This window comes from Mandrillus leucophaeus, unplaced genomic scaffold (assembly GCF_000951045.1).
Source record: "Mandrillus leucophaeus isolate KB7577 unplaced genomic scaffold, Mleu.le_1.0 Scaffold163, whole genome shotgun sequence".
NCBI classification, from domain to species: Eukaryota; Metazoa; Chordata; class Mammalia; order Primates; family Cercopithecidae; genus Mandrillus; species Mandrillus leucophaeus.
In genome coordinates, this window is record NW_012101621.1 from 1,339,913 (window position 1) to 1,342,021 (window position 2,109).

Genomic DNA, 2,109 nt, shown 5'->3' on the forward strand with positions numbered 1-2,109 from the left:
TTTTTTTTTTTTTTTTGTATTTTTAGTAGACGGGGTTTCACCGTGTTAGCCAGGATGGTCTCAATCTCCTGACCTCGTGAACCCGCCTCGGCCTCCCAAAGTGCTGGGATTACAGGCATGAGCCACCGTGCCTGGCCCCTAAACCTGGTTTTAACATCAAAATTACATGGGCTTCAGAATCCGTTTTTTGGTTTGTTTTTTGTTTTGTTTTTTGTTTTTTATATAGGGTCTCACCCTGTCACCAGGCTGGAGTGCCAGAATCTGTCTTTCTAACAAGCGTCTGCTGAGAATTAGTGTAGTCAGTCCTGGTTTAACCTTTTGACAACCAGTACTGTGGACTGGGTCTGCTTTTTTGTACAGCAGCTTATCTAGTTTCTTGTCTGGAATTAACCCCTTTGTGATCTGGGGAGCTAAGAATGGTATGTAGACCTCTACCAGGTGTGTTCTCATTGTGTTTTATTGGTTTGAAAAAAAAAAAAAATGTAGCCCTTAAGTCTTTGGCTGAGGAAGGAACTGGAGGGATGAGGGTTCAAAAGGAAATCTGAGTTTATCCCTGCCTTCATGGTAGTTGGTCTTAATTACATTTTGAATGTCTTTGGGGAATAGGTAAGGTAATAAGGGGAATTTTACTAGGTGGTCACCACCCTCAGGAAGGGCTTAATCCTATTTTGAGTACTCTTGTTGGGCTCCCTCCTGGTCAAGCCCTTTTACCCACCCTAATTTGATTATTTCATTGCACTTCCCTGTAGACTCTGATCCCTTCCTCTCTAAACCTTTGTCATAAGGATAAGTATGCAACTTGCCAGTGTTCAGTAAATCCAACACTGGAGTTGGGTCTGTTAGTAGAAACAGGCTTTATTAATTTTTGCCAGGCTCTGGAATGGAGGGAGTTTCATATCAGACTTGTAGTGGGCTTGATTCAGAAAGAAGGGTGGCTGAGTAGATGGGTGAGCATAGTATGGCCTCTCCCTCTGTGCCAACTTCTCTGTCCCTGCTGCCTCAGTGTACCTGCCAGCCTTTTTGCACCGAAGGTCATTTGTCTGTGATGCCCTTGGAATGGGAGCAGAATTCACCTTGATGTTTTTTCTCCCCTAGATACACATATGAAGATTATAAGAACACTGCAGAATGGCTTCTGTCTCACACTAAGCACCGACCTCAAGTTGCAATAATCTGTGGTTCTGGATTAGGAGGTCTGACTGATAAATTAACTCAGGCCCAGATCTTTGACTACAGTGAAATCCCCAACTTTCCCCAAAGTACAGGTACTGACAAGTGAAAGCGGGGAATGGGACTGAGGGATGTTATTGGAATTCTGTGGGACACAACCAAGGAGGCCAACGTTTCTACTCCTTGACCTAGCATTTCACTGAAGACAAATGTTGTAAGAGAGGAGAAAAGCCCACCGTGAGTCAGAATGACTCAGGAGATTCCTCTAGCAGACATCCCACAAGAGACAGGGCATGTGTGTGTCAGTGGACTGAGACTAAGACTTAGAAGAGGGCCAGGTGACAGGGGCCAAGTAAAGGGCAAGGGTCATTTATTTGGTTTACTTAATTTCTCAAATAACTAACTTCTGTTGGTTTATTTATTAATTTTTAAGATTTCTTTCTTCTTTTCCCTGGAGAGTTAAGAATTTTTTTTAAGACCTGACAGCAGGAAAAGACTTTTAATAGCTATTTTTTTAAACCCTTTGAAACAAGACTGGGAGAGCAGAGGGGGAAGGTGTGGGAAACATTAAGAGAGGGTGTATGAAGGGCATACTTCTTTAAGGGAGATAGTAGTGACGTTGGCTCCATTGGCCACTCCTACCCCCAGTGAGAAGGGCACTGCATTAAACGATAAGGGGGTTAATTTTTTTAAGCTTATCAACATGTTTATTTTTTATACTCCACTTGGGTTTCCTATGTCAACTTTATTACTGTTTTTGTTTCATTTTGGTTTTTTTTGCCTAAGCTCCTCTATCTTTGAGAATTCCTCAGCTCTTCCTCTTGGTTCTGGTCCCTCTCCCATTCCCTAAGGGATAGGTTGACCATCTATTAGAAGAGATTGCCAGATAAGGGAGTGGTAATAATGGCTGTTATGTCTGTGGGGAGTTATCTTTGCGCT

General features: G+C 42.8%; 1 protein-coding gene across 1 annotated transcript in view; it reads left to right on the forward strand.

Annotated features, from left to right (window-relative positions):
• Positions 1-2,109, forward strand: part of PNP (purine nucleoside phosphorylase) — an 11,772-nt gene that overhangs the window by 1,804 nt on the left and 7,859 nt on the right. The window contains exon 2 of the mRNA XM_011976172.1: positions 1,096-1,265. Coding sequence (XP_011831562.1) covers positions 1,096-1,265 — 170 coding nt within the window. The remainder of the gene's footprint in view (positions 1-1,095; positions 1,266-2,109) is intronic.